The sequence below is a fragment of the Castor canadensis genome, chromosome 7 (assembly GCF_047511655.1).
Source record: "Castor canadensis chromosome 7, mCasCan1.hap1v2, whole genome shotgun sequence".
NCBI lineage: Eukaryota > Metazoa > Chordata > Mammalia > Rodentia > Castoridae > Castor > Castor canadensis.
In genome coordinates, this window is record NC_133392.1 from 129135891 (window position 1) to 129155852 (window position 19962).

The 19962-nt window shown below is 45.2% G+C and overlaps 1 protein-coding gene across 16 annotated transcripts in view; it reads left to right on the forward strand.

The window, feature by feature from the left end:
* Window positions 1-19962, forward strand: part of Eri3 (ERI1 exoribonuclease family member 3) — a 128220-nt gene that overhangs the window by 51859 nt on the left and 56399 nt on the right. For 10 of the 16 annotated variants that reach the window (XR_012449933.1, XM_074080324.1, XM_074080325.1 and 7 more), the window contains 2 exons: window positions 4117-4212; window positions 16491-16563. Coding sequence is in view for 14 of the 16 variants with exons in the window: in XM_074080324.1 (XP_073936425.1) it covers window positions 4117-4212; window positions 16491-16563 (169 nt within the window). In the remaining 2 variants the exon portion in view is untranslated. The remainder of the gene's footprint in view (window positions 1-4116; window positions 4213-16490; window positions 16564-19962) is intronic. The other 6 variants (XR_002213798.2, XM_020186583.2, XM_020186584.2 and 3 more) reach the window with 1 other exon arrangement.

Here is a 19962-nt window from a genome sequence, read left to right on the forward strand (position 1 = left end):
GGTTTCCTTTCTAGACATGAAGAGGCTCTTGAGGGGCAAGATTGCTCAGAGTTTATGCTTGCTCCCAATGCATATGAAATGCGTGGGGGAAGGGAGAGGACATCTTGGAGACTGTATAGGAATTCTGGGCCTTAGAGTTGTAGTCTAAGCTTATATAGAATAGGAACCAGACCTTCTGCCCTCCCTTCAGTTTCCCTGGAGCCCTTTCGTCAGCAGAGGTGCATTGGGTTAGCCCCAAGAAGGCAGCTTGAGTTGATGGGGTCATGTTTCAGTTGCAGCTAATCCAAGTCACTCGATATAAATCTTTCCCTGCTGCCTCTTCCTCCCTCCCATTCCCAACCACAGACAGAGAAATGAATCCTGGCCCTCACCCTGAATACATCATGGCAGGCTTGCCTCTAATGAGAGAGGGCCATTCATTGTGGGGTGAAGCTCCCTGCAGAGCCTGGGGTGCCATTAATTAAAGAAGAGCCACCTGAAGCCAGTCGTGCGATGCAGCCTGCCACGCTCAGATGGAGTGGTGGTGGGGTAGCCTCGTTAGCCTGACAGCTCCTTGGGATGAGAGTTCTTGGGCTTGGAGGAGCTTACCCCCTCCTCTGCCTGAGAGTGCAGATGCCCCTGGGACTAGCCTACTCACAAACATCTGAATGCCCCTTCTATATGTCCTGGGGCCTAGAATGGGCAGTAAAGGGGCTCCTGATTGTGGGCTTGCCTGAGAACTACAGTTTCCTATATGCAGGCCCTAGGGCAAGAGTAGGTTTCTGTGAAGCCTGGAGCAGGCTTTTGTTTCTCAACCTTTTCTTCCTTTGCACTCTTTCATGTGGTCTTGAAACTCCAAGTCAGCAGACATCTCACCCTGTGACCTTCTCTCAGAGCTTTAGTTTGGGGCATTTTGTCTGTCTTGGAAGGACTTTGTGCCTGGAGGGTCACTGGGGAGAAACTGTTGTCTAATCAACAAGCACAGCAGCTGCCTGGTAGACAGAGCTTCTGGTGTTTCACTTTCTAGGCACTTCTGGCAAAGGATGGAACTCCAGCGAGAGATTCATCTCATTGTAGTAATTATATTGTTGTAATGATTAAAGAAGAGCCACCTGAATGGACGTGTTATCCAGTTAAAACAGATTAAGGACAAAGATGTTTTCTTAATGACTGATCAAGCTGTGAAATGTTTCAGGAGATGACTGCCTCATCCTTTATTTAGCTGCTACATAACTGATGATTAAATTTTTTTTTTTTTTCCTACTTGATTGTTCCAGAAGCCAGTGTTGTTGTATAGGTTCTGGCTCCAAGGTTTGGTATATGGAGCTCCCTTTGACCATCTATAAGGCTCCTTTCACCTTCTCCTTGCTGACAAGAGGGGTTGGATATGATGAGACCTTTGCCTTAGCCCAGAGTTGGGCTACCTCAGCCAAGCTCTGCCTGCCTCGCCAGGAAGACAAGTTGGATTCTACATCTGTGGCTCTTCAGGGCAGTCTCTGAAAGTCTAGTTGTATGCTCGGTGGCAGAATCTTGACAGGCTGCTTCAGAGGGCCTCAAAAGCAAGTGGGCTGTACTGTTTGATCCATCTCAGCCTCCCTAGAGCTCATCTGCCATAGCTGCTTATCTGCAGCCTCCCACCAGGCCACTCCCAGGTAGGCTAAGGACTTGGGCCTGACTCCTCAGTACTTTGAACATTTTTAATCTTCCCAGGTCTTGGCCATTTGTTTGGCTCTATCTCTCCTCTGTTAAGAAGAGAGTAAAGGCTGGAGGGTCTTGTCTCTTAAGCTCCAAGAAGGAACTACTGGTGCTCCTGGAAAATATTTTCCTTTGTGTAAGATATTTTTAAGATAGTTCTTTTTTTTTTGTTTTGTTTTCTTTTAATTTAACTCTTTTTTTTGTGACAAGCATGTTTTTGGTGGTTTAGGTCTTTTGAAAAAATTGAAGCTTGAAATAGATACAGTAGGGCATATAAGTATATACATTTGAATTGAATAGCATAACAAGTTTATATACAAGTATACATCTGTGTCACTGCCACCCAGATCAAGATCAAGAACCTTTTCCATCATCCCAGAAAGTTTCCTTATACTCCTTCCCAGTCCATAATGTGTTCCACTGCCAGGTAACCATTGCTCTGATTTCTCTCTACTTTCTTAGAAAAGGAGTCATATAAGATGTACTCTTTTGTGTTTGACTTCTTTTGCACAAAATAATGTATGAGAGATAATCAGTGTGGTTGTATGCATCAATTTAGCCTTTTTATTGCTGTGTAGTATTCCATTGTATTATTATACTGCACTTTGTTTTCCTTTTATTGGAAAAATCTACCTTCTTAAGGTGTTTAGTGAATGAATGTGTGAATATTCAGTTTGATATGGGAATCTCCCTAGGCTTATCAGCTTGTCCCAATTCCCCTTGTTCTTTAAAACTTTGGCCTATGGTCTTCCTGGTCTATTCTGGAACTTGCACCCATCTCCCTCTTTGAGGTCTCAAGATAGGGAGAGGCTGGCCCCAGACCTGTGGAAGTAGCCTTTGAGCTACATATCAGCACATGTATGTTGACTACCTACTGATGCCCTGTACGGTTTTAAGTATTGAGGTTCCAGTGACAAAGGGAAAACAAACTTCTTAAATATGCTGCTTTCATGGAGTTTACATTCTGTTGCATGCAGCTGGTACTGTCCTTTGCCTTTTGGACCCTGATACCAGAAAACTCTTAGTCTTGTCCAGGCTGTTCTGTTCATTGGGGTTCTGCAGGAGTTAGGCAGCAGTGGCTGTAGCAGGGCTTCTTTGGGTCTTGTGAACTTTTACTTCCTTTTCTGTTCATGCTGATAGAGGTGGTATTAGCTGCTGCTGCTTGGCATTGAAAGGGTTTCTCAGTGTTGGTGTTTCCCTTCCACTATCCTGAAGTCTGATTCCCTCTGTGAGAAGAGAGAATTAATCTCTAACTTTCCATGCTTATAAGGTGAGTGACCTCTGTTTTGTCAGTGCTTGCCAATCTGTTCTAATTCCCAGCCAGGGTAATGGAGACATTACTTTGTACTAAAGCAAACCACCAGTTCTCCTGTGCTGATTGCTGGCCCTGGGAAAGACGGGTCAGTATGCAGGTAGCTCCTTGCAGAGGCACTGGCATGTAAATGTGGAAGGATATTAGCACTTGAGCTGCTTCACTCCTAAGTGGTGACTGGTAGATTGCCATTGTAGTCTCCTATCTATGCCAAAAGGGCAGCTAGTGCAGTTTGATTTGAGTTAGGTTGCTTTTGTCAGGCTCCTACAAGCATACGAGAAGCTAAAGGCACCTTAGTGAGGAAATAGAATCAGGAAGCAAGGATCTTGAGAGTTGAAAACCAGGGAACTCAAGGCTTCAGTGGGTATGGTGGCCCGTGCCTGAAAGATTTATGGACTCTAGGGGTTTAGCTTTGTAGGGCTTTGGGAAGGGTGGCTATGAGTGGATAGGATAAATTCTCAGTGTCCCTGGCTAAAGGATGACATGACTCAGACTTGATAGTTCTGTAAAACTGTTTCTTCCAAAGCCTGTAAGGATGTTGGTTTGGGGAAGAAAGCCAGCCAGCTCAGAGAATCCCAGGAGTCTGACAGGCCTTTTTCTCTGCGATTCTTTCTTGCAGGCAGCCTGAGGCAGGCTGTCTCTTTGTTAACAGAGTGACAGCAATGTGACACCATGGAAATAATTACTAACAAATCACGGTGCTGACTGCAAACAGCTCTCTGTCTTCAGAGGCATGTCAGGGTGCATTAGAGCAGGACTGGAGGAGCAGCACATAGAGGGGGGCTGAGGCACAGCCTGCATGCAGACACTCCTGTCTTCCCCCACCCTGTCCCTTTTCTGCAATGTCTGACTTTCTAGCTCTTGGCCTTTTCCCATCAGGTCAACTAAGGGCCAACTGGGTTAGCAAGTGGCATATGGCTGGTCCAGGTTCCTCTGGGCAGGTAGCCTGGGCTCCCGTTTTTGCTAAGGAATACCTGGGTAGTGATGAGATCCAGCAGTTTTTCCATTGGGGCCCCCAAAAAGTGGAAAGATACTTCATTTCTCTGATTTACTCTCTGCCACCAGTTGAGACTTGCTTCACCTGCCATGGTTTGGGTTGGAGGGTGACAGAGGGTATCTACTCTTTGCAGGACTCAGAATGTGAGGGAAGCTTTGCAACTGTGTTGGCTCTTTTCCCTTCCCCCACCAGCTCTGGTTTCTTCTTCAATTGCCATAGTCAATTTTTGGTAAGTCAACTTTGTTTGTCCATTCCCTCTTGGTTAGCAGAGTGATTGCTCTGACTGTCAGGGCTGTAAATAATGTTCCTGGTATGTGTAGCTGGAGGCAGCCGGGTAGGGTGGGGAAAGGAGAGGAAGGAGGAGCTGCCTGGATGGCTCCCTCACCCACCCCCTCCCCTCTCATACAATATTTATCCAGGGATGGGAGTCAGATGCAGCGACCTCAGGGGTCATCCAGTTAAATAGCTTCTGAACCTCCCTGCATTCTAATTGCTGCAGTTGTCCTTTGCTCTGGAGACTTCTCCTCCCCATTGTCTGCTGAGGCACACACTAATGGCTGTCCTCTCTGGCCCTGCTGGGAGGCATGGGGGGGGCAGTGGTGAGGAGAGAGCTCATTGCTACCTTCTTTTCCCCAGGGATAAAGGAATCTAGGGCCTATTAACAAGTGGCTTTAGCTAGGAAGAGCACAATCCCCTGCTTCTACCTACCTGCTTCCAAAACTGGCTGGAGAAGGAGGCCATGACAGTGGGCTTAGTTGTTGGGGCCAAGGGGCTTCACCCATTTCTAGTCCTGTAACCAGAATTGTGGGACTTGTGACTCCTCTATAAGCTCACTAAATCCAGAAGACAGACCCTTAAGTACTCAGCTGATGAGCATTATCCTGTGTTCCCATGGTTCAACATTTAGGGTTTAGAAGCTTCTAATTCCTGTTGGAATATACTGCATTTTGCCCAAAGATTAGTCAAATGCAAAGTCTGTTTAGTCCACTGGAGGTCAATTAAGATGACTGATCATGGTAGCAGGTGTGCCCATTTGTTGATTTAAGAGTGGCCTGTGCACACATTTTCACTAGAATCTTCCTGTAAATATCAGTTACTCTCCACTGCAGCTCTTCTCTCCCAAAGAATACTGTTGGAAATGCCACTGAAGGTGCTAATAACCACATGTATCCTAGAAATGTTGACATTCAGCAGTGGCCTAAAATCAACCTGTTGAGAGGTACTCTGGGCTCCATAAATACTGTGCTGGGGACTCTAGTGACCACCAAGTGATCAAACAGAAAGACCAGCATGTGCATAACTAATTACAGGGTAAGGTGGACTGTGAAGACACTGTAATGAAGACATGAAACAAATACTATTAAGAACCCAAAAAGCATGTAGAAAGACAGGATGGGTAGTATTTTTTAGTGATAAACTTTTTTTGAACAAAAGTAATATTAAAGCCCAATATTAAGTTGAACTGTTTTGATTGGAGCTAGGGCAGACCTCTGCCTAGTCTTCATTCCCAATCCATAAAGGAGCCTGATGTTCCTCCTGAGAACCTTAGAGCCCCATGGAGCACAGCTTAAAAACCACTGGCCTATTCCAGTGCTAGTAGTGCTAGGAGTGTGACTTTGTACAGAATGAGTGCTTACACATCTTGAAGAAGTCAGGGGATCTGGAATCAGAGCAGAGGAGACCAGCCAGAGGGTTAGGGGCAGCAGCTGTGTCTTTGAGCACCTGTAATGGAGCAGAGGTCAGGCTGCATCCCAGTTCCTGAGCACTAGGAGGATGTCCCTCTGCAGTGCCTCCAGAGGGCATCGTAGGCCACACAAAAACAGCCCAGGCATAGGGTCAAGATGGCCACAGGTCAGGTGGAGACTGTAGCAGAATGAGTGAGGTATTTTGGAGATAGCACAAACTACTAAGGAGCTCCTGGCTTCCTTGGCCAAAAAGAGACTAGCTCATCAGCTGAAGCACTGGCCAAAGTCCCCAGGAAGCTTCCCATCACCAGCTAAGCCTCCTTTCCCTGCTCCCTCCCTGCTGAGGCTCAGAAAGAGCTCTGGCCAGGTCCTGATGGCAGCTCCAGCACTTCCCACACAATAAGTGGGCACTGTGCCCTTCCCTGGAAGAGTTAACATGGTAAAGATAGTGGAGAGGTACTTGTCTTATTGTTTCCCTAGACAGGAACCGGGAGATAGAAGTCATAGGATTTTGTGGGGGTATTTATGGCACTGGGGAGATATGCATTATATTTTTTCACAGGGTATCTGTGGCACTTGTTTTTCCTGTGGCCTACAGAGGAGAAATGGCAGTAGAGATAGTTGGCAAGTGGGCTAAAAACTGTGGAGCAGAGAGGCACTATCTACATAGATGGTACCTTTGGGAGGCTTCGAGTGACTGTTTGGCACTAGGTACATGAGGTTGGTTTTCCTTGGAAAGACCTGCAGCCTGGCCTAAGGGGCATCCCTCTGCACCTGCTGAGTTCTGGTTTCTGTGGGGAACTCTCCAGAGCAGCATGTCTGGGAACAGTTCCAGCTGTGCCGCCAGACCCAGACGCAGGTGACGGCCTTTCGTCTATACCATAGGGAAACTAAGAGGAAATTAAATGTCATTTGCTCCTGCACAGCAGGTCGATGCCAGATCAGACACTGCTCAGGGTTGGACAGTGGGCGCCCAAGGGAAAGCTTATGCTGCATCCATGTCTTCTGAGCTGTGGAGACTCCCAGGTGATGATGGCCTGGCTCACTCCCAGGGATTTCTCTGCTTGGCTGGGTTCACCTGGCCTGGAGCCCAATCCAGTGCTACATGGCAGCTGTGGCCCATACCAGGCCAGAGAGTCATGTGTACCAGTGGGAGTGAATGGAGAGGAAAGGCAGGGCCTTGGCAGTAGAGGACACATAGAAGACAGTGAGATGACCAGCCCTTCTTCCAAGGAGGTACATGGTATTGTGGAAAGAGCAGGGCCTTTTGAATTAAAAAAGACCTGTGTTCAAGTCCTGGTTATACTACTTACTAGTTGTGGGATCTTGGGAAAGTCACATTACCACTCTCAACCTCCACTTCCTCATGTGTAAAATTATGAGCATCTCTGCCTCCTGACATATGTGGGGAAGTAGCTTCCTGTTGGGACTGGTGCAGGAGTCTTCCTCACCCTACCTTCCCTGGTTCAGAAGGATGCCATGGGGACTCCCTGTGAGTTAGCTAACGTTGCCGTGAATTGGAATGGGTGAATGGGTGGTAAGTTTGATCAGGAATGCACAGATGGTCATATCTTGATGCCTGGGGCCCTTCCTTCTTGTCCTTGTCCTCTCAACCAAGCATCCGAAGGCCTTCATGAGATGAGTATGTGTGATGGTGGTAAGGTAAGGTAGAAGACTTGCCAGAGATCACCTATTCTAATTGTGGGGCTCAGCCAGCTCCTTTAGCCTCATACTTGTATTCTGCTTCCTGTTAGGGAGTACAACAGGATTTGCTCCAACCTTCCCCTCCCTTGAAGTCCTAGGCAGGCCATAGTTCTCAGCTCCTCAATGACATGCATTAACAAGGTTCCAGAAAAAGATATTTTAGCTATAAGAGTTCTCCCTAGAAAACTCCCGACTCACACTTTACCACCTCCCCCCATCTGAAGCTTGGCTGCTGCTGGTGAAATTCATTAGTGTTCCCTGACAGTCAGGGGCGACAGAGGTACTCACTGTCTGCTTCTTCCCGCTCCCTCGCTCTCATGCTCCTGCTTCACGCACACTGATATTTAAAGCTGATGGGCTGCTTATAGACTTCTTGTACCATGACAAGTTTGGGGAGGGGGGTGGAGGAGGAAGAGACAGACAAGGAGCCAGCTGTCATGCTGGTATTTCAAACAGTACTCTCTCCTGACCCTTTGCAGGCTCCAGCAAGTGTATCATCTTTCTGAAGCCTGTGGTTGGAATTGTAACCTGCTGCCGTCCCAGAGGATGGGAGCAAGTGTGAGGGCAAAGTGGGCTGAGAAGTCGGCATTGTTTTCTCCCAGGGCTGAAGGCAGGCAGAGAACAGCAGAGGGACAGAGTGTATACACATACACTTACTTAAGCAGAGGAGATTAAAGCTGAGTCTTCAGTATAGTACATTACTCTCTCATCACCAGAAATAAGATAGCCCTAGAATGATCACTATGTTTATGCTGTTGTTATATTCCATATAGACCTAGAAGCCTCTGAATATAGGAATCAAGTTTGATTAGCCTCTACCTTGAGGGTTCTGAGTCTTAGTCTTATTCATAAAAATATGTGGTGGTCAATTAAGGTAGGAGTTTCTCCCACTTTATGTCTAGAATGGGGTCTTGGCCTTTGTTTCCTGGCATTTGTGTGCTGATTCTTTTGATTCAAAGAATGAGTCCCAAAGCACCTCCTACATCCATAACTCCTTCCCTCAGCCCAAGCTTCCAGGAATTCATTTTTGTAGTTATTGAGTGATTCTGGAATGTTTTGCCTTTTACCCCCAGCAAGGGTTCTCCATATTCTTTTCCTGATAAGGCACTGTCTTCTGAATGCAGGTGGCCTGGGAGCATCTCTAAATCCACTGCATGTTGATGTGAGCTGATCTCCTTCCAGCCAGAATTCTTCCCTTGAGTTCCCATTTAGAAAGCATGTTCCCCTTGGTGGGCTCTTATAACCATCATAGAGTAGGACATGGAAGTGATGTCACTTGCTCAAGGATACATAATCACTTGACCAATTTGTCTCTTAGTGTAGTGGAGCTGTGGTGTTGGATGGGCTTGAATTGCACTGCTCACCATCAGGAGCCTTTCTAGCTCCAGGTCCCATGATTGGATGGGGGAGGGGTGGTCACTGGGGAAGAGGCCAGGATCCTCTCCTCCCTGCTCATTTAGCTTTGTCAGTGCCAGCAGTACTGCTATTCTACACAGCAGACTGTATCTGTCAGTCAGGGGTTATTCATAAAACACTCTGCATACCTTCTATTGGAAGGTAGAGAAAGAATGCTTTTTTCATAGATATTAAAGTGGATTCTTGAACTATCAAGGATCACCTTTAATATGATCAGCACCTTTGACCCTGACCCCCCCAGCTCCCACCCATCCCCCCTGCCCAATGCTCCCCCACACCCTGCCCTGTATGCTTCTAGCACAGGATTTTGACTTGGGGCTCATGTTTTGGGGGTGGTGCCTTTTTCTCCCTGTTCTTGCTAATTTCTGCATCAGCTAAAAGCACTGAGTGCTAGGCCTGCCTGTGATAGGCTGGTGCTGTGACATGGTGCATCTCGAAGGTGAGATGGAAACTAACCAGCTTTGATAAGTAGGAGGCTTGAGCATTAATTTTTTATTCATCAGCAGTGGCCAAGTGAGTGAATTCAATTATGAGTCTGCTTTCTCTCTACCCTCCTCCCCATAATGTGGTGGTTTGGAGCTGAGACTAAGGAACCTGTTGAAATGAGAAACCCCTATTTCCTAGCTTGACCCCCTCACTAATTCGGGTTAAATTGCTGCGCTACTGCAGTGGTGACACATTGTGTCTGCCTCTGTTTGTATAAGAGGATGCAGTGGGGGAGGAAGTACCAATTTGTGCAGAGATAAAAGGTGTCATGGGTAGATAACTAACGTCCCAGCCTCGTGCCTGCTCTCATTGTTGCTCAATTTGCTCTGTGTGTGAGCCCATCCTTCCCCTCTTTCTTCCTTCCCTCCCCTTGGTCATATTTTACCTCGATGCCACAGTGTAATGATGCCCTGTGTAGTGGGGGAGGAGATAGGCACCTCTGGCTGACAGCCCTTCCTGATAACCAAATTCCAGCCCATCCATCACCAGCCACTCTCCTCAACTTGAGCAAAAGTGATCGTGAAAGGCAGGCTGTTCATCACCCAGGGTCTGTTTATCTCCTCTGGGTGGAGAGTGGAAACAGGAGAGACAAAGAGCTGTGTCCCCAGCTAAGAGCTGCCCAGGCTGGGGTGGTTTGCATGTACTTGATACAGACTTATGTTGAGCAGACTGTGGAGCTCTGACTAGATAGAGTTCCAAAGGGACTGAGTCCTTTCCTGAGACTGAGCCTTGGCACTAGGAGAGTAGCATAGGAAATTGTGGTAGTTCTGAGATGCAGGACAACTGGTGACAGCACTCTTTGAATGTTTGTATCAGAATTAGCAAATGTGGAAACTGCAGGGAAACAAGCTCCACATACTTCATAGGTGTCCCTTTGCAAAATCTTCCTTCTGGCTTTTCCAGGCCCACTCCTTCCCAAGGCTGGGCTTCTGTGCTTCTTTGGTCCACTGATGACTTTGAAGAAGACAGAGCCTTTCCCCCCATTCAACATCCCCTTGTCTGCAGATCACTGGAACACAATGGTTTGCTCCTTCATGTGAGCAGTGTATGCTTGTCCTAGTAATGTTGGGTACTTGGACAGTTCTGACACCCAGGTCTCACAGCCTTTCCTGAGAGGCAGAAAGGGGTCAAAGATGGCTCCAGCATCTGCTAGTTCCCTTTTCTTTAATGGCTTGAATCTGCTAAAAGTGAGACTAAGATGCACCTCCTGAGTTGGTTTTGTCTCTAAGACTTGGAAGAGATAAAAGCACAGAGGGAATTATGGGACCCTTTCTAGCCAGGTGTCTGCTTTCTTGCTGGACCTGACTATTGGCATGTTCCAATCTATCTGTCAAGATCTGCATGGTCTCCTTGGCTGAAGTCTAGAAGCTCTCCCTCCAGCTCTGTTCACCTAATCTTCAAAGCTAAGCTCCTGCTCACAATGGCTCCATCTTGGCCATACCCATTAGAGAGGAAGGTGTTCCCTTAATGAGCTTTTCCCCTGCTTTGGCTGGCGCTGAGCTAGCCACACCTGTTTGCCATCAGTGCTGTCTGGGCCAAGCCAGAACAGCTCAGTTTGCAGGTGGTAGGGCTGAATGACGGGTGGGGTGGGGAAGGCTGGTCTCCTTTTGTTTTGTTGTCTGTGCTTGTGGAAGTGACAGTTTCTTGTACCCTCATTCCCCAATATTCTCTTCTTTATAAGCAAAAGAGGACTGTCTGCTTTCTTTTTTGTTGTTCAAAAGGCATAACAAGGGAACTTGAGGAGTACCACATCTTTTTTAACTTCCTCCTGATGTAGAAGCAAGGAGCCTATCAGGCATCTCATGGTAGGTAGGGTTTGATGTTTTGTTCTGATGATCCTAAGGAACCAGTGTCATAAGAGCAGAGCCACATGATAAATGCCAAAGGAAGACCCCCTTTCTGGTCCTAGGTTCCATAGTATTTATAAAGTGATCATGTACCTTGGTTTAGAGTCCACAGGCAGGACTGGAGGGGCTTCCTTAAAGAGGGCCCCTTGAATTCATGAAGCTGAAGGAAGTTTTGATTTGGTGGAAAAAAAAAATCCCATTCCTTTTTATGACCGGGACATAATTGGGTCTTTTCTATTGGCCATCAGTGATGTCATTCCGACCCTCATAAATAAGGGGAAATCACACCTGTGGACTCGGTGCATAAAATTTCATTGGGCAACAGTAATAAGCATGGCCAGATGATGTTTGGGCATTTGGGGAGCTTTGTGCCCAGTGAATCCAGCTGCATGGAAACCTGGGCACTATAAACTTGCACATTCATACCTGCCGGCTATCAGGGCCCACTGCCAGTGACTCTTTTCTTAGGATCAGTATCTGGTAGGAACTTAGAGTATTCAGACCTTTTGTGCCAGAGGGACTTTTGCCCTTTTTCGAATTGTTGGAACCAGAGTATCCAGTGGTAGCCACTGACCCTAACCTTAGGCTTCTAAGAATTTTAAATGAAGGTGGGACCTGGAGCAGTGACACCATCATACCTACTTATGTTAGGCCTCAGGCTTTGCTTTATCAGGGACTAAAAGAGTTCTAAATGAATCCATACAACTGGTACTTGTGCAATCAGTAGTCTTAAGAGTCCATTTCTTGAGCACCTGCCTACCAAGCATGAGGCCCTGAGGCCCTGAGTTCAAACACCCAGTACTTAAAAAAAAAGAGTTAATTTCTTATTCTGTTCTTGGCTTGTCGTATCATGGAGAAAATCCTTTTTCTTCTCTGAGCCTCAGTTTCTTGTTTTTCATAGATAATAATGACCATCTTGCTTGCAGAGTTTTATCTCTTGGTGCTCTCTAAGCTGGGGTAGATGGAGATTTGTGTGATAGAAATGTGCATTTGTCTTCCCATGAGGCAAGTTCTGGGACTTGGCTCTGTGTCTTTCATGAAAATGGAGTTAGGTCCTCCTGCATTTGTACTACTTGTTTCTTAGAGTCACAGAGCTAGAACTCAGAAGACCACTCAACAACTTGAATGCTCATCAGTGAATCTGCAGACGGCATCCATACAGCCCCTGAATGAGACTAGTAGTCTCCACTCCTCCTTGCCCTGTGTTCCAGTCAGACATGGGGCATAGAGTTGTACTCAGGTCTGCTGCTGATCTGTATTCGGCTATGAATGAATATACAGCCCACTGAGGTCTGTCCTCAGTGTGCTCTTTCTGTTGTAGATCCTCCTCCAGAGGAGCAAGCAGGAACCTACTGAGCTAGACCCTTCTTAACTGTGTAGAAATCTATAGTTGTTGTGTACCCTTGAAATCCCACTGAAGAGGGAGCCCTTTGTCCCCATGATCTAGACAGAGCCAATAGGACTCCTGGCTTGTGTCAACTAAAAGAATCAAGAGGTGCTAAGGTTGGCTAAGGGAAAATAAGATAAGGCTCCCTGCCTTTTGCTACCTAGTACCCTATACTATTTCTGCTTCTGGTGGCCCTTTCACTCCCAGATCAGACCTCAGTGTGATTTTTCTAAAATAGCTGGGCTCAGCAAGCATTTTCACAAACACCAAGGATAAAGAACATGAAAGAAAGATTGAAGGAAATAAGAAAATTATTCAAATAGTTAGATTATAGTTTTGCTTCTCAGGCAATTTGATTATAGCTCCCAAGGCTGCCTCTCATCCTTAAAAACTTTGCCTGATATCTTTGTTTCTTTGGTTCTTGGTTCTACCTGAGCATATCCTCTCTAGATATCCCCTCAACCTTTTAGCCTCAGCCAGAATTTCTCTTCCAGAAAACCAACTGATTGTTGTTAGTGTCACTGTGACTCCTGGATATCTACCTCTCAAGTAAGATATCTTGGATCTTATAAAAGTAAATCCTTCAGAGCTGGGGCCATGGCTCAGGTGAGGTCCTGAGTTCAAACCCTGTATCTCCCAAAGTTTTTTTTTTTTTAATTAAAAAAATAAAAATGAATCAGTACTATACTGCATGAAACATGGAGGTCAACTTCCGATTAGTATGTCAAGCCTTTGAAGAGTAATGGAGGGAAAGCTGGATTGCCTTTCAACTTTCTGAACTAAACTAGTCATTTCAACTGGATTCTCATAGCCTCACTTCCTAAAAGAAGGAGTTTGTACTTGTGGTCTTTTCTTTCTTATCTTTTGCTAACTCTACAACACTTTGCAGACTTCCTCTGCCCTCTCCACCTGATACTGACATCCCTTTCACCAAGATCACTTGTGATCTTATTATTATCAAATCCATTGGTAAATCTCAGCTTTTGTTTTCTTTCTTTTTTTTTTTTTTTTGGTGGGACTGAGGTTTGAACTCAGGGCTTTCCACTTAGAAAACAGGCGTTGTGCTGTTTAAAGACGTACCACCAGGCCAGGTGCCAGTGGCTCATGCCTATAATCCTAGCTACCTAGGAGGCAGAGACCAGGAGGATCATGGTTTGAAGCCAGCTCAGGCAAATAGTTCACAAGACCCTATCTAAAAAAAAAACCATCACACACACAAAAAAAAGGCTGTTGGAGTAACTCAAGGTGTAGACCCTGAGTTAAAACCCCAGTACCTCAAAGAAAAAACACACCACCAATCCATTTTGCTTTGGCCGTTTTACAGATGGGGGTCTCATGAACTGTTTGCCTGTACTGGCCTTGGACCTCAATCCTCCTGATCTCAGCCTCCCAAGTAGCTAGGATTGTAGGCATGAGCCACCAGCACCTGGCTTCTCAGCTTTCATGTTGCTTGACTATTCTATGACATTTGGTACTAATGAACTACATTTTAAGTAAAACCATCAATTATGTACTTTATAGAAAGGAGACACATGCTTCCACAGTTTAGACTGACCACAGGTGATATGAAGTGGGGTCAAGAGGGCATATGTGACCTTGGGTGTCTGATACCCTGTAAAAAGGGGAGGGAGCGAGTCTTGGCTTCTGGCATATTGTCTCCTAAGGAACTCTGCAAGGAGATAAGAGCATGTGGTCTGCAGAAGGGAACTCTGAGGGAAATTTTCTAGGCTCTCAGATCTTGGAAGGGTTTCATAAGGAAGAGGTGGAAATCTCTGTACTTTCTGCAAGTATACCTCAGGCTCATGGTTAAGAGTTGTGGGGAGACAAGTTTTAGTTTGGTATTTAAAAAAGGATATTGTAAAATTGAGTCCAAAATTAGAAATGGCTGCTGCATGAAGGATTGAATTCCCTGTGTGTGGTGATGGTCTGGTAGAGGTGGTTTCATTTTAACTAATTAAAACAAGATATTAGCCTGTGCTCTTTGCTCACCTCACCCAAGTGATCTTATGTATTCTTACTTATGTAATTTTACTTACATTAATGATTCAGCAAAACTGGACATATAGCTTCCTCCTAAACATTATTCCACTGCCAGATGTTTCCTGCATCTGAAACTCTATAAACATCAAGTGTTCGTGAGCCAGGCATTTATCTAAAACATCATTCTCCAAATCCTGTCTCCTTTTAGAGCTGGGAACAATCTACCCCAGTTTGGGCAGTAAGGAGTATAGTGTATACAGAAAACTTAAAACTGATAACAAAATTGACCAAATGCTGACCTCCCTGGGTATCAGATGTGCTCTTTGTGTCACTGTCTCCTACCATGTTACCATCTTAGTAAATATTATGAAGCTAGCTGTCTGTTTTGTTCTGCTATAACAGAATACACGAGACTAGATAATTTGTAAATAGGAAGTCTAAGATTAAAGGGCCCACATCTGATGATGGGCTTCTTGCTGCTTCATTCCATGGTAGAAGGCAGAAAGGTGTGTGTGTGTATATCTGTCTTAAAGGTTTACCTCTCAACACTGTTACTTTGAGCTTTAAGTTTCCAACTCATGAATATGAACTTTGGGGGCCATGATCAAACTTTAGCACTAGCCGAGCGGTCTTTGACTTGTTCCTGATTTTCCTCATTGGGTCCTATGTTAGTCAACTTTTTGTTACTATGACAAAATACCTAAGATAATCAACTTAAAAAGAGAAATTTCTATTTTTCATGGCTTCAGAGGTTTCAGTCCATGGTCATTTGGCCCTGTTGTTTTGGGCCTGTGGCAGCACAGTATTTCATGGCTGAAGGATGTGCTGGAAGAGGACTGTTCATTTCATGGCAACAGGGAGCAGAGAGAGAGAGAGACTGACTGACTGTCTGCCTCCCCCTCTCTCTTCCTTTCTCTATTCTTTCTTCCCCATCCCTACTCCCATGTTGAAAGGCAGGGGGGAAGGAGGAAGGGGCAAAGGTCCTAAGATCCCCTTCCATTGTTCCCCCTCTCATCCCTGTTATCTAACTTCCTTTAAGTAGGCTCTGCTTCCTGAGGCTTCTACCATCTCCCTATAGTGCCATTAGCTGGGGACCAAGCCTAGAGCACATGAGCCTTTGCAGGAGGTCATTCAAAATTCAAACTTTAGCAGGTTCCACTTCCCATTAGGTCGACAAGTTCTCCTTTATATGTCTTGTGTTTCTTCCTTGATCACTGTCTCTACCATTGCTGACTCTAGTCTCCTGGCTACCACCTTTTTTTTTTTTTTTTTTTTTCCCTTTTTTTAGCCAGTTGTGTTTCTGCTACTCCCAGAATAATCTTGACAAATCCCAGTTCCTCAGAGGCTTTCTATTGCCTTTGGCCACTTCTCTTAGAAAGAAAACACTATGCTCTTTCATTGCTGATATTTCCAGTAACATCTTCCTCTCTTCCCATCCTTTTGCATGGTTCTTTCCCTATCTGAAATAAGCTGACTGCTGGAGACTTAAAGGTGAGCTGAGCCCCTGCCCATCTTTCTCTACATCATGTGCCTTTTCTTTCCTCCCATCTGTGTCTTTGCCTCTCTAACAAAGCAACAAATTGGAGCATTGGAAAGATCATAGGCTTTGTAGTCAAACAACTGAGTTCAGTTTTTGGCATTGTCGTTTTTTAGCTGTGGGACCTTGGATAATTTCTCTGAATCTCATTTTCTTCTCTATAAAACATAGACAATAGTATCTACCTCACAATGTCACTTTAAAGATTATATGTAAAGCATGGAAGTAAGGCATACTGTAGGTCCTTAGAAAATAGTAGCTGCTGATGTTATTTTGAGTAGTGTTTGCAGGCACTAACAGTTAGATCTGAGGGATGATTCTGGAGCTCAGCGTTCATGGTGTCGTGGGTAGAAGTCATGGCAAATGGGTTGGGCTTTGAGGTCTATTTGTCATAAAGACTTTATTGGACCTCCTAGTTTAAGACATGTTTGCATCAAACTTGTTATCTTTTTCCCTTTCTTGTAGGCTCCCAGGCCAGTGCCAGTACTTGGGCTTACCAGTGGCAGATTACTTCAAGCAGTGGATTAATCTGAAAAAGGTACTGTCTGAGCCCTACCCAGGGCCTTCCTCTGGTTCTCCTATGCCTCATAGCTTCCCTCTCATGTCTGTTGTCTTTCTTTTTCTTTTTGTTCTCAATATCTCTTCTTCTTCCTTAGGTGATACTTACCAAGATGTTGTAGTTTTTCTGGGAGTGGGTTGCTACTTGGGAGCTAGGCAGCTGGGTGGAATGTGACACTGCCCTAGTTAGTGTCACCCACTCATACATAGAAGTCCCAGTTGAAGAGATTTTTCAGGGTTCTCAGCCATAGCCCAGTGTGGGCTGAGCCTTGTTGTCACTAGAAGAGATGTATGTGGTCCTAGCTTAACCTCCCAAGAAGCATTCTTCATTTCTAGTCACATGAGTTTGGCATCTTTTTTGGGTAGGGGATACTGGGATTTGAACTCAGGGTTTTGTGCTTGCTAGATAGGTATTCTTCTGTTTGAGCCACACCTCCAGACCTGAGTGTGACCTGTGAGCCTCCTGCTGCCCTTGTATCTCCTGCTGGTTGGAAGTATGGGCTCATTCAAGCTGGCTTTGGTCCCATGTGGCCCCAGTAGAGACTTGCTCATATAGGGGAGGACTATGGAAACTGGGCATGAGGGAGAAGCTTGGCACTAATGCATTATTAAGGACCTGAACAGCTGGCATGAGGCTGTGGTCTGGGAAGGACCCTGTGTAGTTAGGATAATGGCCCTGGTAGACAATGAATCATCCAGAAAACTGCTATACTTTCTAGGTAAGCAGAAGTAAGGATATATAAGAATTGACTCCCCAGATCCCTGTTCTGGAGGGCCAGTCTACTAAAGATGACATCCATAAATCATTCTGATATAAAGACAACTTCTATGGAGCAGTCTTCAGAATTTCATGCCACTGGTCAGCTTAGTAACACCCGGGAAGCTTGGAGAGGGGAGAATACACCAGGGACCAAGCTTGTGGCTCCTTTGAAGGCTCAGGAAAAAAAAGGATATTGAGGGGTCAGGCTATATATTGTGATGATTTGGCTCTTAAACTGGCAACCAAAGAAGATGGAATATAGATATATACAGGAAAAAGAGAGTGCTTTCTAGATAGGGAGAGCAGATGCTCTTAGTATGTACTGCTGGAGCTAAGGGATCATGTGGAACAGTGGAAGAAAATGACGGTGGACTTGATTCCAAATTTTCTGGCAGCATTTATGAGCTTCTTTGCCTTCTCCTTGTGTACATGTCCTTTGCACTCTGGCTTGTTTGTTCTTTGATCTTTACCTACCTCTCCTGCTGTTCACCCATGCAACTAAACCACTGCCACTTACTACTTCTCATCTGTGACTGAGGAAGCTAGGCCCTGTCCTACCTCTGGACTTTGGTTTGTGGCCTTTCCTCTGCCTGAAGTGTTCCCCAGTCATCTTCATCAGAAATATTCCCTCTCCTTGAAGATTCGATTCAGATATCACTTCTCTTTCCTTGGACTTGTGATATTAGTTAACTCAGCTGAAACTGAGTCCATGTGTGTTTCCTTCGGTACATGCTCATCTGGAGCACACAGACTGAGTCTGTATCCATGTGGCTAGACCAGGCCTGAGTACAGAGTATATGCTCAGTGAATAATTGCTGGATGACTGGCTCCTCCACAGAGACCCTCCCAGAAAGGGGCTTGGTGAGGCTAGGCATGGTGGTGTGGTTAGGCGTGTACTCCTGGAAGACAGCATACCAGCTGTCAGAGCTCATCTGAGGCTGCTTGCTGGCCTCAGCAAATGCAATGTGAAGGCCCGGCCAGGCGAGGCAGGCACTGACCATGAACAATTACTCTCTGAAGTTCACTAGACTTTTTGGTGTGTGGATAGCTCCCTGCCTTTAGGTTCCTAGGCAGAAAGGCAGAAGAGCAGCTGATCCATGTGATAACATTGCACTCAGCACTACCTTGGTGGAATTGAACCAAAAGGGTGGGGATAGAGGCTGGCTATCCCAAGCCCCATCTGCTTGGTTCTTGGCCAGACTGCTAAGCTATGGAGGAGGGAATGGTACAAGGGGAAATAAGACTCTGTTCCCAATTGATGTTATATTTTCCTTTTGAGGTAAACTGAGCAGGTCTAGGAAAGACAAGGGTATAATCCCTTCCTGTACATTCCAGCCACATCTTGTTCCAGATGTGCAACTAAGTGAGCAACTGGGACTGATCTCACTGTCACCATTTCCTAGGACCTCTAATCTGAGAAGAGACAAAATGTCTTTTCAGCTGCCTTCTCTTTTCCAGAAATGAATGGTGTAACTTCATTAGCAAAGAAAAACTTTTAAACAGCCAGGTTTCCACATCTCCCACCTCCATCCCTTTCTCCTGTAGCATAGTGGAACAAGCCAGTGTTTGCTGACATTTGGAATGTCTTTGAATGATGTTAGACTTTTATTGAGCTATCATCTTAGAGAAGACTTGGGGCCGTGCTCCTAGCTCCTTCTAGGAGGTTAGAGTTGTCACTGAAGGACTAGGAAGAATACACACACACACACACACACACACACACACACACACACACACACGAGTATACATTAATATACCCAGGGATTCATATGAGTGAATATACCTAAAATTGTATGTACATATCCTTATATGTACACATGTGTATGCACATATTCTCAAATGTATTCACTTGCAGAAATATTTGGAAATATGTATAGACATGAGTGTATTTATATGTACATATTCATAAAGCATAAAGGTGCATATACGTATATAAATATATTCATCGTCATCAATAAACAAATAAACAAATATTCTTTTTTTGTGTGTGTAACTAAGCATAAGAAGCGGCATGTGGTGAGGCCTTGAGCTAAGGATAAGCCTGGCATCTTCATAGAAGCTAAGAGAACAGAGAATTTTTGACTCATGTTCACTATTCTGTCCCATACCTTTGAATGGTTCATGGTACATAGATATTTAATCATTACTTGTTGAATGAATCACTGCCTAAAGCATAGTAAATGCAAAAGAGGAAAGTGACATAAGATGAAGCTGAAAGGGAAGGCAGGAACTTGTAGACCACACCTTGATTTTGACCTTAATCTTTAGAGTAAGGGGAAACTCTTAAAGGGAATTAAACATAAGAGAGGCATCATCTGATCTCTCAGGCTGCAGTGTAGAGAAAGCTAAAAGCATATATGGGAAACCAGTTAGTAGTTTTTCTTAATGGGACTGCATTAAGAATTTTTAGGTGGGAAAAAATTGTGTGGGTGACATTGCTCAACTTGTAGCATTCTTGGTCTCTGTTCATTGACTACTAGTAGTACCCCTTTTCAAATCATTGTGCAACCAAAAATACACACACACACACACACACCTGCACATACATTTCCAGTGATTTGGACAGGGGTCAGAGTGGGGAAGTTCTGTCCCTGGTTGAGAAGCATAGAATTAGACCAT